Here is a 19558-nt window from a genome sequence, read left to right on the forward strand (position 1 = left end):
CTGGTATTGGCATTCCTGATACTGTTTCACCCTCTCTCCCAAGTCCGAGAAGATCAGATTTAAACCACTGGGGAGTCTTCTATCCATTAGCAACTCTACTGGAACTATCCCTGTAGTTGCATGAGTAGTAGTCCTACAATCAAGCAGGAACTAGGACACCTTGGTGTCTGGTGAGAAAAGAAGAACAAACTGGGCTTGCTATAAATCAAGAACAAAAATTGCTGGAAAAGCTCAGCAAATCTGGTAGCATCTGTGGAGAGAAATCAAAGTTAATATTTCAAGTCAACTGACCCTTCCTGAGACCTGAAGGTAAGTTGTAAAATGTTGGTTTATGTGAAGAAGATAGGATGACAGGAGGGGATAAGGATTAAATAATAGGTAGGGATAGAGCCCAAGGAGAGAGAAGAGCATTTGGACAGACAAAGGAGTGGATAACAAACTGTTTAAGTGGGTGAATAGCTATGAATGGGGACTGTTAGTGGCTAACAATGCATCGTGTGTAATAGCAAACATTGGTATGATAACAAGGCCTGATGTGTGGGGTAGGGGTAAGGACATGGGAGAGCTCAAGCCTAACGTTGTTGAATTCGGAGTCCAGAAGGCTGCAGGATCCTCAAGCAGAAAGTGAGTTGTTGTTCTTCCAGCTTGCGCTGAGCTGCACTGGAGCACTGCAGCAAGCTTGAGACAGATGTTGGCCAGGGAACAGGGTGTTGTTGAAGTGGCAAGCAACTGGAAGTTCAGGATCTTTTTTGCAGTCTCTTTTTGTGTTGTTATTCTAGTGAATCTGTCGGCTGTTTCTTTAAACCTGCCTTCAAACTTTGGACTGCTCTTTCTGCCTGACCATTGGATGACAGATGGTATGGCCTTATAATTCAAATGCCATTCAACTTTAGGAAATATTCAAATTGCCTCTAGCAAATGATGGCCTGTTACCTGTGACCAACACTTCCAGGAGTCCGTGTTTTGCAAACGATGCATGCAGTTTTTCTGTCGTCATCCCAGTGTTTGACAAATGAACTCTACGCACATCCAATCGCTTTACGTGGGCATCCACAATGACTAAGAACATTGAGCCCATGAAATGACCTGCATAGACTATGTGTAACTGATTCCAGTGTTTACTTAGCATTCCCACAAGTTTGGGGGAGCTGGTGGCAGTAATTTCTGTCCTTGCTGGCACACAGGGCAATGCTAAACCAATGCGGCTATGTCTGAACCCAGTCCTGGCCAGCAGACATAACTTCGCACCAACATTTTCATTTTGGAAACACTTGGATGACCCACGTGGAGTTTAGCCACTATCTGGCAGAAACCTTTGCTCACGACAATCACTCTTGCTCTCCATAATAAAATGCTGTCTCCTACTATGATCTGGTCTCTCTGGGTCCAAAAATGTTTCAGTTCTGGTTGTGACAGCCCTTTGGATTCCCCATCACTACCAGTTGTTTCAGTTTTGCTAGGACTGGATCCACTGCGTCTAAAATCTGATATTGTCAGCTGTGACTGGAAGCATATCCAGAAAATTTTAAAACCGTTATGGACTCTTCCAGTGGCAGTACATGGGCTCAATGCATCTGCACTCACTACTTGGCCTCTTGGACGGTGTTGCAATAATTCAGACTGAAACTACGTGCAGCACTGCCTTGTCATCTTTAAGGAGACTTAGCAGGGATTTGTGGTCCGTTATTATTACAAATTTATGTCCGTAAATGTATTGGTGGAACGTCCTGAATCCAAATTTGACCGCAAAACCTTCCTTCTCCATCTGACGTTTTTACACTTTGCATTAGCCAAAGTCCTGTAGGCATTCTTGGTAGTATTAATGTGCAGAAGGATCTTAGAGTCCATGTGCATAGGTCCCTGAAAGTTGCCACCCAGGTGGATAGTGCTGTTAAGAAGGCATACGGTGTGTTAAGTTTCATTGGTAGAGGGATTGAGCTCTGAAGCTGCAATATCATGCTGCAACTATACAAAACGCTGGTGCGGCCACACTTGGAATATTGTGTACAATTCTGGTCGCCCCATTACAGGAAGGATGTGGAAGCATTGGAAAAGTTGCAGAGGAGATTTACCAGGATGTTGCCTGATTTGAAGGGAAGGTCTTATGAGGAAAGGCTGAGAGACTTGGATCTGTTCTCATTGGAAAGAAGAAGAAGGCTAAAGGGGGAATTTGATAGACACATACAAGATGATCAGAGGATTAGATAAGGTAGACAGTGAAAGACTTTTTCCTAGGATGATAACGTCAGCTTGTACGAGAGGGTGTAACTACAAATTGAGGGGTGATAGATTTAAGACTGATGTCAGAAGCAGGTTCTTTACGCAGAGAGTGGTAAGGGCGTGGAATGCCCTACCTACTAATGTTGTCAACTCAGCCACATTTGGGAGATTTAAACAATCCTTAGATAAGCACATGGATGATTTTGGGATAGTGTAGGGGGACGAGCTGAGTATAGTTCACAGGTTGGCGCAACATCGAGGACCGAAGGGCCTGTTCTGCGCTGTATTGTTCTATGTTCATACACTATTGGGCATTCCTCTACACTGGGTCACCCGTGAGCTAATATTACCCCAGTACCTATGGGGAGGCACCATGTCAATACTTGATCTTGCTCAGGATCATAGTGTGCCAACACCTTAGACGATGATAGCTGTTTCTTCATTTCCCTGAAAGCTATAGCTTGGCTACATGACCATTTCCAGGGCTGACCCTTTCTTTGAAGTTTATGCAAAGCTGCCAGGATGGATGCCAGGTTATGTATGAACATACTGTAATAATTGACCAGGAAAAGAATAAACCTACACCCTGGTACAGACGTGGGAGTCGGGACACTCTCTAGCCCAAGTAGGTCATTTGGGGTGCCTGGAACACACAATTTTCCCTCTTAAGGCATACACCCACCTTGGAGAAATGTCTCAGGACTCTGTCCAAGTGCTTCTTATTGGGCTTCACTGTTAGTACCACATCATTTAGCTAAATGGCAATCTTGTAAAATGTTCACCTTCATCTGCTGAAATATTGCACAGATTGACAATACCCAAATAGCAGTCTTGTATATTGATACAAACTCTTATGGGTATTAATTGTAGCATACTTCTAGGGATCCTCATCTAACTGCAATTTGCAAGTACGCATGGCTCACATCCAGCTTTGTGAAGGACAGCTCCCCATGCCAACTTTGTGTATAAATCCTCTAAGCAAAGGAATGGGTATTTAACCAGCTGCAAAAAAAGTAGTTTACTGTGTATTTAAAATCCCCACAAAAAGGCGAACAGACCTGTCAAGCTTTGCAATCAGGATGACTGGTGCTGCCCATTCCGCAAACTGGACTGGTTTTCTTCACTTTCCAGTCTTCTGATTTCTATCTCCACTTGTGTATGTAAGGCACTGGATAGGACTTGCAGAATCGTGAAATTGCTTCCTGGTCAACGTGCAAGGTGGCTTTGGCTCCTTTGATAGTCCCTAGACCTTCTGGGTATTTAGTTCGGATTTCACTCAGGCAGTTATTTTCTATTCGAAAAATATTGAGCCAATCAAGGGGAATCTTTCTCAACCAATTTTGCCCCATTAAAAAGGTTTGTGTCCGTGCCTTTCACTATAATCAGTGGCAACTGAAACAATTGCTACTCTTTAAGAAACCAGAACCGAAGTTCTACCCTTAATCTGTAAACCCTTAACCTAGATCCATGGTATAAGTTCTCAGTCTAGCAAGTTCTCAGTCTAGCTGAGATCTTACACAAACTTAAGGGTTCGAGTCCAGAGCGAAGTAATCACTGTAATGGCCACATTGGTATTGACCTCCATTAGAACTAGATGACCATTTAACCAGACATTTATTTTGGTTGCTTAGCATATTCAAATCAGAACCAATGTAACTGTTCCAAACCAGATACAGGTAGACTTTCTAGGGTGTGCACTCTCCTGGATACCAGCCTATGAGTTCTCTTACTCAATTTCGTTCTGGTGGAACTCCTTTGCTGTCTCAAGTCTGCATACTAGCAGCGACAAAAGTGGTTTGCTGGTCTGGATCCTAAAGTTTGGCTAAGGCTTGGCTTTGTTTTGGGGTTTTGCTGTGGAGTTAGAGTCCTTCTGTTCAGGATTTGATAAGGTTCCCCATGGTAGGCTCATAAAGTCAGGAAGTATGGGATACAGGGAGATTTGGCTATCTGGATTCAGAATTGGTTGGCTGATAGAAAGCAGAGAGTGGATGTTAATGCAAAGTACTCTGCCTGGAGGTCAGTGGTGAGTGGTATCCCGCAGGGCTCTGTTCTTGGGCCTCTGCTCTTTGTAGTTTTCATAAATGACTTGGATGAGGAGGTTGAGGGGTGAGTTAGTAAATTTTGATGACACTAAAGGTTGGAGGTACCGTTGATCGTATCGAGGGCTATTGCAGCCTGCAGCACGACATGGACAGGATGCAGAGCTGGGCTGAGAAATGGCGGATGGAGTTCAACCTGGATAAATGTGAAGTGGTGCATTTTGGAAGGTTGAACTTCAATGGTAAATGTAAGGTTAAAGACAGGATTCTTTACAGTGTGAAGGAACAGAGGGACCTTGGCGTTCAAGATCCCTCAAAGTTGCCACCCAAGTGGATTGAGTTGTTAAGAAAGCATATGGTGTTTTGGCTTTCATTAACAGGGGGATCGAGTTTAAGAGCCGCGAGGTTTAGCTGCAGCTCTACAAAATCCTGGGGTGAGACCACACTTGGAATATTGTGTCCAGTTCTGGTCGCCCTATTATAGCAAAGATACGAGGCTTTGGAGAGGGTGCAAAGAAGGTTTACCATGATGCTACCTATACTGGAAGGCTTGTCTTACAAAGCTCCACAAGCTGTCAGAAGAATTAATTGTTGCTTTTCATCTGCCCCAATATTCTTTGTCCAGAAAAAAAAATGCAATCTTTCTACATACTGGTCCCAGTCTTCAATGGCAGGATCGGACGAGTCAAGCTTCCCAAATAACAACATAATGCCAGAAATGCTTACCCCAATTCAGAAATGACTGTTGTAAGCAATTTCTTCAGGAGCATGCTTTGCTCTCGTCACCACTGAAGTAACTCTACAGAAGCTGGTGTACCATCACCAAGTCACCCTTATTTACACGCAGAAACTCGACACTGATCCAGCTGTCTTAGAGCTAGCTCTCAGTCAGGGGTCTCTGTTGGACTGGATTAACAACCCAATCAGGAAACTGATTTTCTATAGTATCCACCTGGCCTGACACTATAATCACTGCAATACAGGAGCAGGATTAAGCCAATCAGCAGTTTGAGTTTGCTCTGCCATTTGATCATGGCTAATATGTTTCTCAACCCCATCTCCTGCCTTTTTTCCCTAACCTTAGATTCTTAATTAGTAAGGGAATCAATTTATCTCAGTCTTAAAGACACTCAATGACTTGGCCTCCACAGTCTTATGCAGCAACAAGTTCCACAGATTCACCACCCTATAGCTGAAGAAATTTCTCCTCATCTCAGTGCTAAAAGGTCACCCCTTCACTCTGAGTCTGTGTCCTGCACCCTAGTCTCTCCTACTAATGGGAACATCTTCTCTATGTCCACTCTAACCAGGCCTGTCAGCATACTGTCAGTTTCAATGAGATACCTCCATTATTTAAATTCCATCGAGTACAGACCTAGAGTCCTCAAGTGCTCTTCATATGACAAGCCCTTCATTCTTAGGATCCTTTTCAAGGCCAGAACATCCTTCCTTAAATACAGGACGCAAAATTTTACTTTATGATTCTTTATGTCTTCATCCCAACATGCCCTCCCATCTACTTTTCTAACAACAACAAATTTGGATACGTTACACTCTGTCCCTTCATCCAAGTCATTCTTATAGATTGTAAATATTTGAACCCCTAGAACTGAGCCCAGTGGCACTCTAAGTTATGTCTTTCCAAAAAGAAAATGCTCCATTAATCTCAACTCTGTCTTCTGTATATTAACCAATTTTCAATCCATGCTAATACAATATCCCTATACGTGAGCTTCAATCTTGAGCACCTCATTATGTGCACCTCATCAATTGCCTTCTGGAAATCCAAATAAGCCGCATCTACTGGTTCCACTTTATCAATTCTGCTTGTTAAATTCTCCAGGAACTTTAGCAAATCCTTTAAAAATGATTTTCCTTTTACCAAATAATAGTGACTCTTGACTCTATTTGATTGTGTTAAACTTCTCTAAATCTCTTGTTATTTCTGCGGTAATAATGAATTCTAGCATTTTATTTAAAAGTAACTGCAACTACTAAAAACTGGAAATGAATAAAAAAGTTACAGAACATAAAGCATAGTGGAAACAGAAATTGCTGGAGAAACTCAGCAGATCTGGCAGCATCTGTGGGGACAGAAGCTGAGTTATCATTTTGAATCCAATAGGTGTCTTTTCTGTTCCACCACTAAACCAGGCAACAAATGGTATTCATGCAACATACAATAGTTGAAAACGATTTTCCTCATGCTTCCTCTTATCCTTCTACTCATTGTATTAAATATATACCGCTTGGTAAGCTACTTATTTGCTCAGGGAAACAGATCTTTCCTATTACCCTATGTTGGACTTCCATAATTTTGGATACTTCTCAACCTCCTCTTATTGAAGGAAAACAACCCTACCCTATCTTACTTTTCCTCATAGCTGAAATCTTTAAGCTCTGGCAACAGTCATGTAAATCTCATTACTCAGCAAAGGTGTCCTTCTTGTCATGCAATGACCAGAAATGAACACACTATTCCAGCTGTGGCCTAAACAGCATTTATATACTATTCCAGCATCACAAAGAATAATACGGCACAGGAACAGGCCCCCCCCCCCCCAAGCCTGCACCAACATATTTTGCCCTTCCATATTAAAATGGTCTTCACTTACAGGATCCATATCCCTCTATTCTCTTCCTATTCATGTATTTGTCCAGGTCATTCCTGAATACTGCTATTGTGACTCTCCAACCTTTCTTTACAGCTAAAATCCCCCAATCCAGGCAACGTCCTAGTAAATCTTTTCTGTACGCTCTCCAAAGCCTTCTGGTAGTGTGACGATCAGAACTGTACACAATAATTATGTCTGCTTTCGTGTTTTATACCTTATCTGAAGATGGAGAGTAAAGAGTTAATATTTAAGATTTGTAACAATGTAATTAACACATGGTAATACCTCAGGAAGACTCCATAGTTATCTGTAATAATGCGAGTGAATCACAAAATGAGCATGAGATTTGTAACTTGTGAATGGAAGTGCAGCAAATCAAATCAAGGAGGATAATGGCCAAGGACGCACTTGTGGAAGAGCTTGTGAGTGCAGCAATTAACACCTGGTGTACAAATCAAGGAAGACAAAAGCTATCAAGCTGGAACATCTGCTGATAAGAACGATCGGGAACAAAGACAGTTTCTTGCAAAATGTACATGTAACTTGTAGATTCATAAAATTGCATAAATAAACCAGCCCAAGCTGTATTCGATGAGAAGTCCAGGCACCTCTTTGTGGACTTGACTTCTCCCAAAAACTTTTGTCAATAAACTGTGTTTGACCCACTATCTATCTGAGCGTGGTAATATTTTCCTGACAACATTATCCAATAAAGTATTCTATACGCCTCCATAACACTATATCAATCTCTCCTGCCACATGTGGGCATGCACTCCCAAGATCTCCCAGTTCCTTTACCCCTTTAATGGCCTTCCATTTATTATGTGCTCATCATATGCATAAGCTCATACATCTCCAAACTGAATTTCTTTTGCCACAATTCCACTCACTCAAATCAGACCATTGATATCATTGTAGAGTTGACAGTTATCCACTGTACTAGTGACTACATGACTTGATATTATGTCATCAAAGTTCCCAAATCACTATCATGTACAATAAACAAAAGATCTAACACTGATCCCTGTAGAACACCATGGAAATTACTTTCCTTTCACAGAAATATCCATTGACCATTACCTATTGTTTCTTGTTGCTGAGCTAATTTTAAATTCAGCTGGTCTTGTTCCCCAGTATTTCAAGGCCTTTTACATTTTTGACTAGCCTGCCATGTGGAGTCAACTGCCTTATCAAATCCACGTGGACAACACCTACTGCACTACCCTTAATCCTTCTTGTTACTTTTACAAAAAACTGAATTAGGAGGAAACAATACCATGCTGTCTATGCTTAATTAATCTGTGTCTCTCCAAGTAAAAGTTAATCCTATCTCTCAAATGGTACTGGCTGATTTTGTCAGTGTTAGACCCTATTGCTTGTGGAAAAGGAGAATAATCAAAAGGTACACAGTCACCACAAACCAACATTGGGAACTGATTTCATAGAATGAGATCTAGCCATCAACCGATACAGCATTGATTGCTTTTGTACTGCATCTACCTGATGCACAATAAGTAAAGCACACAATGGTAACAAAGACTAAAATTGTAAGGTCTGACATTACCTTTCATACAATAATACATACCTCTTATAAGGAAATAGCCACCAACCAGCAGAACAAGCCCAATTGGAGCCAGGACAAACCCTGCCCGGAAGTGATAATTCTTATATCCAACAAAGCAGATTCCACTCACCGAGTCTCCATCCACCTATAGAACAAAATAATCATAGTAGCATGATCATCCCAAAGGGAACGCTTCACTCGTAGACTCAGACCATGTACAAGTTAAGGTTATTCTCATTTTATTTATTGGAAATAGATCTTCACTCAATTTTAATCAGTAACTCTACAGTACCTTCACCTTGAACCAATCATCTACTGACCACATGAATTTATCACAATTCGCTCCTCAACCATCATTCTAAATTTGGCTCCTGTTCCAAATCTTATTGCAATCCTCAATGACATCTCTGACGTTCATTACATTCCCAGCATCCTCCTCCCAAAATAAAATCACAGGGTCCTTAAAACCTTCATTCCCAGACCCTAGTTACCATTGTTCTCCTGCCAATCCCACCAATCCCTGTAGTTTCTGGACAGCACAATAGGAGCATGAATTACCTGTGCCAGAGCCAATATGGCGACAGTCAATATAAATGGGATTGACCAAGTGACGAGATGGAAGTAGGATGTCTTTCCAGAAAGAGGCTGATAGGTGGTGCCGAGGGCCTTGAATGACATGTGCCAAGCGTAGGTCAGCATCACAAACCAGATCACCCCAGACATGAGAGAGTAGTAGACTATAATGAATATTATAACACAGGAGAGTGTTTCATTGGACCTGTCAGAGAAAGAGCAGTTTATAGTGAGATCTTTCTGCCACAGTCTGGACATGTGAATCTGGGAATCTAATATATTCAAACCATGATGTATAAAATTACAAAGAAAAGAGAATTGCATTTATATGGCTCTGTTCAACACTTTAGGGCATCCCAAAGCACTTAACAGCTAATTGAATACATTTAAAGTGTAGCCACTGTTATCAACGAGGAAATGTATCTTATTTAAATGATGTTTGTAGAAGGATAAATATCAGCTATGACACCAGGGAAGACAATCCCCCTTTTTTTCAAAATAGCACTACAGGACTTTTGCATTCATCCAAGAGGGTGGGCAGGTCTCAGAATTTTCTCAAAGATAGCATCTCCAACAAAACAGTACTGCACTGGGTGTGTCAGCTGACAATTTCTGCTGAAAGCTCTGAAATGAGACTTTCAGTTATCATCATCAGGTGGTGATTCAAGGCAACTGTGTTTTCCACTGAGCTATACCTGAGTCAAGGGAGGTGTGTGTGTGTGTGTGTGTGTGTGTGTGTGTGTGTGAGGGGGGGGGGGTAATTTTTTGATGCCTAATGTCTTAATTACTCTTGTATGGACCAAGTTTGATTCACAGTATGTGCTGAGCTATTTGAATCTCACCCAACACAATGGACTACACCTGGAGAATTTGTAAATATAACTCTTTATGCTTAAATTCTTATTTTATATACACAGTTGTTTTTTCTCTTTTATTTTTACCAATCACAGGATTATCTGGCCTGAACAGTTTTCTATCAAATCTTTTTCCTCATCCAAATGTAACAGTAAATAAATACAATAAATACTGTTGAAAAAGTTACAATGATTTTGTCTTTCTTTGAAAGTTACTTAAATTCACATTGAAAAGTAATTATCAATTGTGCATTTAACCAAATAGTTCAGCTGTATGTGAGTAAATCACTTGGCTTGGGTTGAACATTCTCAAGCCAATAGGAACGATCAAACAAAGTCACCTACAACACTAAGCTGGGACATTAGCTCTGAATACAGTTAGACTTAAATCCCTTCTGTATTATTACTGAATTGAAGAAAAAAAAACATAGAACATAACAGCACAGTACAGGCCCCTTGGTCCTCAATTTTGTGCCGACCTGTGAAACCAATCTGAAGCCCATCTAACCTACACTATTCCACTTCCTCCATATGACTATCCAATGACCATTTGAATGCCCTTAAAGTTGGCGAGTCTACTACAGGTGCAAGCAGTGTGTTCCATGCCTCTACTACTGAGTAAAGAAACTACCTCTGACATCTGTCCTATATTTATCACCCCTCAATTTAAAGCTGTCCCCTCATGCTAGCCATCACCATCCAAGGAAAAAGGGTCTCACTGTCCACCCTACCTAATCCTGATTATCTTGTATGTCTCAATTAAATCACCTCTCAACCTTCTTCTCTCCAAGGAAAACAGTCTCAAGCTCCTCAGCCTTTCCTCGTAAGACCTTCCCTCCATACCAGACAACATCCTAGTAGATCTCATCTGAACTCTTTCCAAATCTTCCACATCCTTCCTGTAATGCTGTGACCAGAATTGTACGCAAACCTCCAAGTGTGGCCACACCAGAGTTTTTTTACAGTTGCAGCATGACCTCATGGTTCCAAAACTCATTCCCTCTACTAATAAAAGCTAACGCACCGTATGCCTTCTTAACAACCCTATCAACCTGGGTGGTAACTTTCAGGGATCTATGTACACGGACACCGAGATCTCTCTGCTCATCTACACTACCAAGAATCTTACCATTATCCCAGTACTCTGCATTTCTGTTGCTCCTTCTGAAGTGAGCCACCTCACACTTTTCTGCATTAAACTCCATTTGCCACCTATCAGCCCAGCTCTCAGCTTATCCATGTCCTTCTGTAATCTACAACACCCTTCTGCACTATCCACAACTCTACCAGCATTAGTGTCATCCACAAATTTACCAACCCATCCTTCTATGCCGTCATCCAGGTTGTTTACAAAAATGACAAACAGCAGTGGACCTAAAACAGATCCTTGCAATATACCACTAGTAACTGAACTCCAGGATGAACATTTCTCATCAACCACCACCCTCTTTCTTCTTTCAGCTAGCCAATTTCTGATCAAAATTGTTAAATCACTCAATATCATGCCTCCGTATTTTCTGCAATAGCCTACCATGGGGAACCTTATCAAATACCGTACTGAAATCCATATTCACCACATCAACCGCTTTACCCTCATCCACCTGTTTGGTCACATTCTCAAAGAACTCAATAAGGTTTGTGAGGCATGACTTACCCTTCACAAAACTGTGTTGACTATCCCTAATTAACTTATTCCTTTCTAGATTATTATAAATCCTACCTCTTATAATCTTTTCCAACACTTCACCCACAACCAAAGGAAGGCTCACTGGTCTATAATTACCAGGGTTGTCTCTATTCTCCTTCTTGAACAATGGGACAACATTTGCTATCCTCCAGTCTTCTGGCACTATTCCTGTAGACAATGACGACAAAGATCAAAGCCAAAGGCTCAGCAATCTCCTCCCGGACTTCCCAGAGAATCCTAGGATAAATCCCATTCAAGCCCAGAGAACTTATCTATTTTTACACTTGCCAGAATTGCTAACACCTCCTCCTGGTGAACCTCAATTCTATCTAGTTTAGTAGCCTGTATCTCAGTATTCTCCTTGACAACATTGTCTTTTTCTGGTGTGAATACTGACAAAAAATATTTCGTGCTTCCCTCGCTCAGTTATAATCTAATCTTATAATCTCTTAGTCAGTTCTGCTACAGATTTTAAACACTTGTATATATTTAGTGCCATTTATTACATTTGGATTTCTAAAAGTGCTTTCAAGCAAATTAAATACTTCTGAAGTAGAGTTACTTCTGTAAGGTGGGAAGAGGTTACCAATGTGATATTGACCAGATAACCGTTGATCTTGATTTGATTGAGAGATAACTATTTGACAGTACATCAGAATCACTACCAAACTAAAGCTTAACACAAATTACTTCCTTTTTGTTACAAAAATGGGTTGCTCTACAGAAACTGAAAATTAATTTTCTGGACACTGCTGTAAAGAACCCCAGAGTCAAATCATAGCAGCAACTGAAAAACAAATTATGTTTTAAAAGTATTCTTTGGTCATTTTTCTGTATTACAGAAATACTGGAAAGAAACTGGATGACTACGCAGGACCTTGATTCTGGAAGTCAGGTGATGAAACTTCCAGGATTACATCCAATTAAAGTTGGCAACTTTATATTTAAACCATAACCCTTTCATCAGTTTGGGCCACTCAATATGCAAAGCATCACATCTGTTGAGACATTTATCTGTCTTCCTGTAGCTGCCTCTTCTCCAAATGAGAACAAAAGGCCACAACAGTAGGATTGTTTCAGTCTGAGACTCAGAAGATTTCCTTTCATATGAAATGAATGACTGAATCCATCTGCTTATGGATTTTGAATTTGTCCGAGTCCATCAATCGCTAACAGTCTTGGTAATATATTAGATTCCAAGCAGCAATTTTTCTCATATTTATCTGTAAACTTTACAAACCAATACCTCTTTTAGAATACCGTATAAACGTTTAGTTACTAACCTTTGTGTGCTCAACCACTTATTGGTTTTCAATAGAGTTGTGTTGATAGGCCATTCAGCCCAATTGAACAATGTCAGTGTACATACACCACATAAACATTTACCCAGACTAATTATCTATCCTTTTCAGCATAACCTTCTATTCCTTTCTCACTCATGTTTATCTGGCTTCCCTTTAAATACATAAATCTATTCACTTGAACTAATCCTTATGGTAGTGAGTTCCCAGCTATGACATTTATAATCTTTCAGTTCTGCTACAGATTTTATTCTTTATGACTGGAATATGGAGGCAAATGTCCTCAGAAGACCATGCATGACTAAAATCACTGTCAGAAGAGAGTGTGACACACAAGAAAAAAAAAGTAAAATAAATGTACGTTGGCTCTCCAAGTCGCATGGTCCCATCTGCCTTGCACACAATCTCTTTCCGTGCTCCATCCATGAATTGTGCAAGCCAGCCAATGCTCCCAATGAAGAAACAGGCATTTACGTAAAACAAGATGACAGCAGGGTAACGGTTAGAGTTCTTCCAGTCAGCAACAAAAGTAGCCTAAAAACAAAAAGGCAAACTAAATATAACATGCAAGAAGTTAGGCTCAGAATAAAATCTCAAACAGTACAAGGTCCTTCAACAGTCATACAGGTGCTAAAATGCTTGGGAAATAAGTACACCAGTGATGTCTGCTGGAAAAACAATAATGCTACTTTGTTGACAACTAAATGAAGGGTACTAGTGCTGGAAATTGGACCACCTTTGAATGTCAATATGGACCATTCATGTTGGATACACTGGTTGGACAGACAATTGCAGCTCCTTATCCTCTCCATTAATAATGTCCATTGTGTTCTAATCTCAACAATACATTCCCATGATTTAATAAGGACAGCATGGGAAAGACATTGAGCTATTCTAACTTGTACTAAATAGTGAATACTTACACACTGTGGGTACCTGCCGATAAGGAACTGACTTGAAACTCTCCAATATTTTGGACTCTTACAACCAATATACCCTGTGCTGCCAGAATGTAACTCTGCCTTGTTCCTGATGAAGGGCTTATGTCCAAAACATCAACTCTCCTGCTCCTTGGAGGCTTCCTGACCTGCTGTGCTTTTCCAGCACCACACTTAGATGTACAGCATGGAAACAGATCCTTTGATCCAACTCTTCCATGGCCGACCAGATATCCTATCCGAATCTAGTCCCATTTGCCAGCACTTGACCTATATCTCTCTAAATCCTTCCTATTCATATACCCATACAGATGCCTTTTAAATGTTGTAATTGTATTAGCCTCCACCACTTTCTCTGGCAGCTCATTCCATACATGCACCACCCTCTGCGTGAAAACGTTGCCCCTTAGATCCCTTTTACATCTTACCCCTCTCACCCTAAACCTATGCCCTCTAGTTCTGGACTCCCCCACCCTAGGGAAAAGACCTTGTCTATTTACCCTATCCATGACCCTCATGATTTTATGAACCTTTAGAAGGTCACCCCTCAGCTTCTGATGCTCCAGGGAAAACAGTCCAAGCCTATTCAGCCGCTCCCTGTAGCTCAAACTATGCAGGAACTATGAACCTGCAGTCCAAGGTTTCTTTGTTCAGCAATACTCCCCAGGACCTTATCATTAAGTATGTAAGTTCTGCCCTGATTTGCCTTTCCAAAACGCAGCACCTCACATTTATTTAAATTAAACTCCATCTGCCATTCCTCAACCCACTTGATCGAAATACCATTGTACTGAGGTAACCTTCTTTGCTGTCCATTCCACCTCCAATTTTGGTGTCATCTGCAAACTTACTAACTGTATCTCCTATGGTTTTTGATTCTGACTCTCCAGCATCTACAGTCCTCACTTTCTCATAGTTTCAGTGCTGCAGCAATGTTCAGACCAGAGCGAGTTTGAGAGTCAACCTGCTCCAAGCTTTTATAGTTCAGTTTCACTTTAAGAAACCTTAGCACAGTTATAGAACATAGAACATAGAACAATACAGCGCAGTACAGGCCCTTTGGCCTTCTATGTTGCGCCGATCCAAGCCCACCTAACCTATACTAACCCACTATCCTCCATATACCTATCCAATGCCCGCTTAAATGCCCATAAAGAGGGAGAGTCCACCACTGCTACTGGCAGGGCATTCCATGAACTTACAACTCGCTGAGTGAAGAACCTACCCCTAACTTCAGTCCTATATCTACCCCCCCTTAATTTAAAGCTATGCCCCCTTGTAATACCCGACTCCATACGCGGGAAAAGGTTCACACTGTCAACCCTATCTAACCCCCTAATCATCTTGTACACCTCAATCAAGTCACCCCGAAACCTTCTTTTCTCTAATGAAAACAGTCCCAAGTGTCTCAGTCTTTCCTCATACGATCTTCCTTCCATACCAGGCAACATCCAGTGCCTCCACCCGTTCCAGTGCCTCCACATCCTTCCTATAGTATGGCGACCAAAACTGCACACAATATTCCAGATGCGGCCGCACCAGAGTCTTATACAACTGCATCATGACCTCAGGACTCCGGAACTCAATTCCTCTACCAATAAAAGCCAGTACGCCATATGCCTTCCTCACCGCACTATTTACCTGGGTGGCAACTTTCAGAGATCTGTGTACATGGACACCAAGATCCCTCTGCTCATCCACACTACCAAGTATCCGACCATTAGCCCAGTACCCCATCTTTTTGTTATTCTTCCCAAAGTGAATCACCTCACACTTAGCTATATTGAATTCCATTTGCCACCTTTCTGCCCAGCTCTGCAGCTTCTCTATATCCTGCTGTAACCTGCCACATCCTTCCTCACTGTCAACAACTCCTCCGACTTTCGTATCATCCGCAAACTTGCTCACCCAACCTTCTAACCCCTCTTCCAGGTCATTTATAAAAATGACAAACAGCAATGGTCCCAAAACAGATCCTTGCGGAACACCGCTAGTGACGGCACTCCATGAAGAAACTTTGCCATCAACTACTACCCTCTGTCTTCTTCCATCCAGCCAATTCCTAATCCAAACCTCCAACTCACCCTCAATGCCATATCTCCGTATTTTCTGCAGTAGCCTACCATGGGGAACCTTATCAAACGCCTTACTAAAATCTATATATACCACATCTACCGCTTTCCCCTCATCAACCTCCTTCGTCACCTTTTCAAAGAATTCAATAAGGTTTATGAGGCACGACCTGCCCTTCACAAAACCATGCTGACTATCCTTGATCACATTATTCCTATCCAGATGTGCATAAATCCTATCCCTTACAATTCTCTCTAAGACTTTGCCCACAACAGTTCTGCTGTAAATAGGCACCTAACAAATCTACCCTGAATAACATACAAAACCAAAGCACTGCAGATGCTAGAAAATGGAATTAAAAGCAAAAGGAAGTATGGCAGGTCAAGCAGCATCTAGGGAACAAAATCAGAGTTAACATTTCAGACTGATCATATCTCATCAGAACTGAGTAGTTATAGGATTTTTTTGTTTTAGTTCTAATGATATATATCCATGTGTGAATTACAAGTTGAAATCCAGTCAAGGGGTATGATTGATACATATATAGAAGAGATAACCCAGAGACAGGCTGTAATTTATTGAAAAATGTAGGTGGTTAATACATAAAAGAATGGATACCTGGAGTGGATTGAGGAGTTCACATGATATAAGAGGCTATAGCTATTTGAACTTTAGATTACTGTTTTAAAATTACTATATTTTACAGTTCATATTGTAGAACTCAGTATGGTTCAGGTTGTCAGTTTGCTTGCTGAGCTGGCAGGCTTGTTTTTAAACGTTGTGTCACCATGCTTGGTAACATCAGTGAGCCTCCAGTGAAGCACTGGTGTTCTGTTTCGCTTTCTATTTACGTGTCTTGATCTGTTAAAGGTGGGTGGTATCATTTCCGGTTCTTCTTCTCAGAGGTTGGTAAATGGGGTCCAAATCAATGTGTTTATTGATGGAGTTCCGGTTTGAATGCCAGGCCTCTAGGAATTCCCATGTGTGTCTCTGTTTAGGATGGATGTGTTGTCCCAGTCGAAGTGGTGTCCTCTTCATCTCGATGTAAGGATACTAATGTTAGTGGGCCATGTTTTTTTTGATGGCTAGTTGGTGTTCATGTATCCTGCCGATGAGTTTTCTGCCTATTTGTCTGATGTAGTGTTTATTACAGTCCTTGCATTTACGAATGTCATTTACAAAATATCATGCAAATCAATAAACACATTGATTTGGACCCCATTTACCAACCTCTGAGAAGAAGAAGCGAAAATGCTATTACCCACCTTAACAGACCAAGACACAAATAGAAAGCTGGACAGAACACAGCGCTTCAATGGAGGCTCACTGAAGATGTTACCTAGCATGGTGACAAAATGTCTGAAAACAAACCTGCTAGCTCAGCGAGCAAACTTAAAACCTGAACCTCAACCTCAACATGAGCTCCGAATCTTCTCAAAAATCAAACTCAATATGGTGAATATAATATCTTTTATAGGAGCTCTATTTTGAATTGAGTTCAGCTGCAAAATACAGGCACTGTTGGCATAATCAATCTCTCTCTTCTGCCCCACTGTGAAACACCCTCTCTTTCCTAGTAACTTTGTCTGAATACCTTCTCACTCCATGGGTGAACTGGTGAAAACCCAAAACGCTCATCTACTTTGGATTGTCAGCCTTTAAATAGGACAATTGGGGTCAGAAATAGGATTGCCGCCACCATTTTGAAAGATCACTGGGTAGAACATTCATTTGTGGGTTCTATCCTGTTTGATAGTGCAGCTGATTGTATGAATAAAGTTTACCGTTTTGTTACCAGTCTGTTCTGACATAACACAATAGTTCTATTCCTGAACAATCTTGCATTATAAGAAAATCGCGTAGTAGCAGCACCATTTAAACCAATGGGACCAGAATCACATTATAACCAATACAGGTAAGAAAAGTTTGCGTTCTACAAATAATGGTCTAAATTCTACAATCACATTTTAGCCACTTCGTATTAAAGAAACACGCATTATAGCAGAACCAACTGTAATTATTTTGCTGGAGCAAAAATATGGACAACTGCCTTGCTCCAACTCTAGATCTACTTTTCCACTAGCATGTTCATTCTCAAAATGAAGTGAGCCTCCTCTTAGCATTCCTGATGAAGGGCTTATGCCCAAAACATTGATTCTCCTGATGCTTGGATGCTGACTCACCTGCTGTGCTTTTCTAGCACTACACTCTCGACTCCTCATAGCATTGTCAGGCTACAAGGATTTAAAATCTACCCATATATGTTTATGAAACTTAGCTTCATTCAGAGGAGAACAAAAATAAAACCATGAAAGCTGTTGTTTGATTCAATAATATTATTCTTACTTTGTCTAATGAAGTGCAAATGGGTTCAGGTTGCTTTTGCAGCCATACCCAATTAAAGGGCATTGCTCACCAATGTGAAGAATGTGCACAGAATGGCAATGGATCCAAAGACAGCGATATAGATGTGCATGGCATCATGTTCATTGTCTGTGAAGAGCGGGTTCTGACACTGGATTCCACATCCTTCCACATCCTCGTACCAACTCTTGGGATTCTCTGTACGTACCAGAGGGGACTCACACCGACCAGAGCTGTTAAATTTGATGTTCTGAACTTCATTCTGAAAGAAAGAATTTTAAAGTAATTAAATTTACCTTCATCCTTTGTGGACATTCCCCCCACCTCCACACACGCCAAAACCCTGTATTTAGACAAGATGGCAATTGGCAACCTATTAGGATTCAATGCACCAACCCAACTCAGTGCCAATACATTCCAAAACTGATAGTTTGCTCAATTACTTCTGCTGGAGAGAGTGTGTGCCTGTATACGGAAATGATCCTATATGATATCTCTACTCCCACTCACCACCTTTCAACAAGTTGCTGTAGTCTTTTTCTTCCTTTTATTCTTTTATGAGAAGTGAGTATTGCTGGGAAGCCTAGCGTTTGTTGTACATTACTAACTGCCCTCAAACTGAGTGGTGTGCTAGTCCATTTTTGAGTGCAGTCAAGAGTCAATAACATTGCTGTGGGTCTAGAGTCACATGTGGACTAGACCAGGTAAGGATGACATTACCTAAAGGACATTACTAAAACAGATGTTTCTTTTAAAAAAAACAATGATAATTGTTATGGTCATGCACACTGAAACTAACTTTATATTCCAGACATATTTAGTGAATTTAAATTCCAGTATCTGCAGTGGTGGGATTTGAATCTGTGTTCCATGGACATTAGCCTGGGCCTCTGGATTACTAGTTTAGTGAATCTACTACTCTGCTACCGCCACAACACTCATCACTTCCCTCCAAAGAAAAGTTTGTTAATGCATCGAGTCTAGCAGTTCAAACATGAAGAACCACTGCTTGAGGGAGCTGCAAGGAAGGGATGAGGCACAAACATTTCAGTTGGTGCTGGAATTCAACCTGTGCATGGATTATTCTTTGCTTTGGCTGACCCTCAAACTTACCAGGCATCCTTCAGGAAATCGATCATTTGAACACTTCAGGAAGTCAGGCCAGCCTCTCTCTCGCTCCACAATGGCACAGGGGCTTCTGGTGATTTGACACATAATCTGACCAGGTAGTTCCACTTTCCCATTTTCACATTTTGGCATGTAGACAGCACACAAAAGCTGTTGAATCACACTCCAACAGCCTGGAGCATTCCTCAATCCTGGATAGGAA

The 19558-nt window shown here is 41.1% G+C and overlaps 1 protein-coding gene across 1 annotated transcript in view; it reads right to left on the minus strand.

Moving 5' to 3' along the window:
- Nucleotides 1-19558, minus strand: part of smo (smoothened, frizzled class receptor) — a 43118-nt gene that overhangs the window by 20147 nt on the left and 3413 nt on the right. Inside the window, exons 2-6 of the mRNA XM_043713986.2 lie at nucleotides 19342-19547; nucleotides 18281-18490; nucleotides 13215-13387; nucleotides 8997-9216; nucleotides 8460-8583 (exon numbers count right to left, since the gene is read on the minus strand). Coding sequence (XP_043569921.2) covers nucleotides 8460-8583; nucleotides 8997-9216; nucleotides 13215-13387; nucleotides 18281-18490; nucleotides 19342-19547 — 933 coding nt within the window. The remainder of the gene's footprint in view (nucleotides 1-8459; nucleotides 8584-8996; nucleotides 9217-13214; nucleotides 13388-18280; nucleotides 18491-19341; nucleotides 19548-19558) is intronic.

Source organism: Chiloscyllium plagiosum, unplaced genomic scaffold (genome assembly GCF_037043375.1).
Source record: "Chiloscyllium plagiosum isolate Xiang-an unplaced genomic scaffold, Cpla_swu_hap1 HiC_scaffold_23, whole genome shotgun sequence".
Classification (NCBI taxonomy): domain Eukaryota; kingdom Metazoa; phylum Chordata; class Chondrichthyes; order Orectolobiformes; family Hemiscylliidae; genus Chiloscyllium; species Chiloscyllium plagiosum.